The 1,621-nt window shown below is 41.8% G+C and overlaps 1 protein-coding gene across 4 annotated transcripts in view; it reads right to left on the bottom strand.

Annotated features, from left to right (window-relative positions):
• Positions 1 to 340: 340 nt before the first annotated feature.
• Eif2b3 (eukaryotic translation initiation factor 2B subunit gamma) overlaps positions 341 to 1,621 on the bottom strand; it is a 152,925-nt gene continuing 151,644 nt past the window's right edge. For 2 of the 4 annotated variants that reach the window (XM_004639198.1, XM_004639199.2), the window contains exon 12: positions 1,108 to 1,267. In XM_004639198.1, the coding sequence (XP_004639255.1) occupies positions 1,215 to 1,267 (53 nt within the window). In that variant the 3' untranslated portion in view covers positions 1,108 to 1,214. Of the gene's footprint in view, positions 1,268 to 1,621 lie in introns of all 4 variants that reach the window. The other 2 variants (XM_023724244.1, XM_023724243.1) reach the window with 2 other exon arrangements.

The following is a 1,621-nucleotide window of genomic DNA, read 5'->3' as shown; positions in this document are numbered from 1 at the left end:
ATCAGGCAAGACTGCTCAGGAGAACTTGAGAGCCTTGAGAGTTTTGAACCAGCACAGAAACCAGTATTTCAAACCATTCCTTATAATTATTGCCACCTACAGTGAGGACATCAAGGGAAACCTTCACTTTGATAATTCCAGGTGAAATCTCACCCCCGGAGCCACTTTTATCTTCCACCAAACACCTGCAGGTCATAAAGGCAGGGAAGGGAGAGAAGAGAGCAGAGTACTTAAGTTTAGGAGCAGGGGTGGTAGACAGAAAGTGGATAGGACTCCAAAGAGCTGTGAATATAGAAATCTCATTTTTTAATTATTTGAAGCAGCAGTGTCTGTATAATTAGGACATAAAAATACAGCAGAGGGGCTGGGGAGATAACTCAGTAGAATAAGCACTTGCCTGGCAAGCACAGGGTCCTGAGTTTAATCTTTGGTACCACCCCCCCCCAAAAAAAAAAAAAGATTTGGGTGGTAAAAATATAGCAGAGAAGAATCAGAAACAATTTCAAAAATGACACTGGTTCCTGGGTCTTCTTCACCTGGCTGAACGTCCTGATCAAGAGGAAGCAGAGAAGGGCATGGTGTGGCTTAGATCATGGCTCTCAATGTGCTACCCCATGAAAATCTGTGGGGACAGGCATGCTGGCTGGACAGATCTCCCCTCTTGATCACTCTCAGAGGCTGCAAGGATCAGGAGTTGAGTTAGGCTGGAAAGATGACAGTGAATGGTAGGGTAGAGGCAGGTGCTGGGTGTCTGTGTGACAGGTACTGGAGCAGTAAGTCCCAGGCTGATGCTTGGGGTGGCATTACCAGCAGCTAAGGGTATGGGTATAGAAAACATGATTAGTGTCAGGGATTGAAGTACTTCTAGGTCATTTTTAGGTGGAAAATGCCTTATGGACTAGACTCAGTCAGCCAGTCAGAACGTAGCTTCCTACCACTGCAAAGCTGCTTCCCTACCTGGTAACGTTGGTGAACAAGAGGCAGGCCACTGTGTTATCCTGTTCCACATTATTTGCTCAGAATGGTCTTTATCATACTATGTGTGAACAGACACTGTGTATATCTGGAGCCTACAGAGGCAGAGCCTGGAACTGATCCACAAATGGCACGTGTGGAAGTCCTTTATTGGAAAATAAATACAGAGTCAAACAGGTGGGCCAGCCAACATCTGCAGTTGTGGATGACAAAAGGAAGGAGTTTGTCTTGCTCAGAATTCAGATTTCCATGAGCTGGTCATTTCCCACAATCACCTCATTTGTTCGTTTAGCTACAAAAGAAAAGGAAAAGGTTTTCTGAGAAATGGCAGGAAAACATGTCATTGTAAATCCAAATGCTTTTAATTCAGTGTTTTGGGTTTTCTTTTGCCTTATTCCTGGTTTTATTTATTTATTTTTAAATTTTTTTCCCCATAATTTTATTGAGAAACAAATAGCAATGAGACAGTTTCAAACCAAATTGGTAGGACAGTTTCAATAATTAACACATTGCATTCATTCTTCCCAGTGGCTAATTGCTGTACAAGATGTGGACATGATATCCTATTTACAAACACTATTAGAACAAATCCCTCTATTCATTTAGAGAATGTAACTATATATCTATTCTTTTTTTAAAAAAATTT

The sequence above is a fragment of the Octodon degus genome, unplaced genomic scaffold (genome assembly GCF_000260255.1).
Source record: "Octodon degus isolate 3935 unplaced genomic scaffold, OctDeg1.0 scaffold00107, whole genome shotgun sequence".
Classification (NCBI taxonomy): domain Eukaryota; kingdom Metazoa; phylum Chordata; class Mammalia; order Rodentia; family Octodontidae; genus Octodon; species Octodon degus.
Note: the sequence above shows the minus strand (reverse complement) of the source record. Positions and strands in the feature narration are given on the sequence as shown.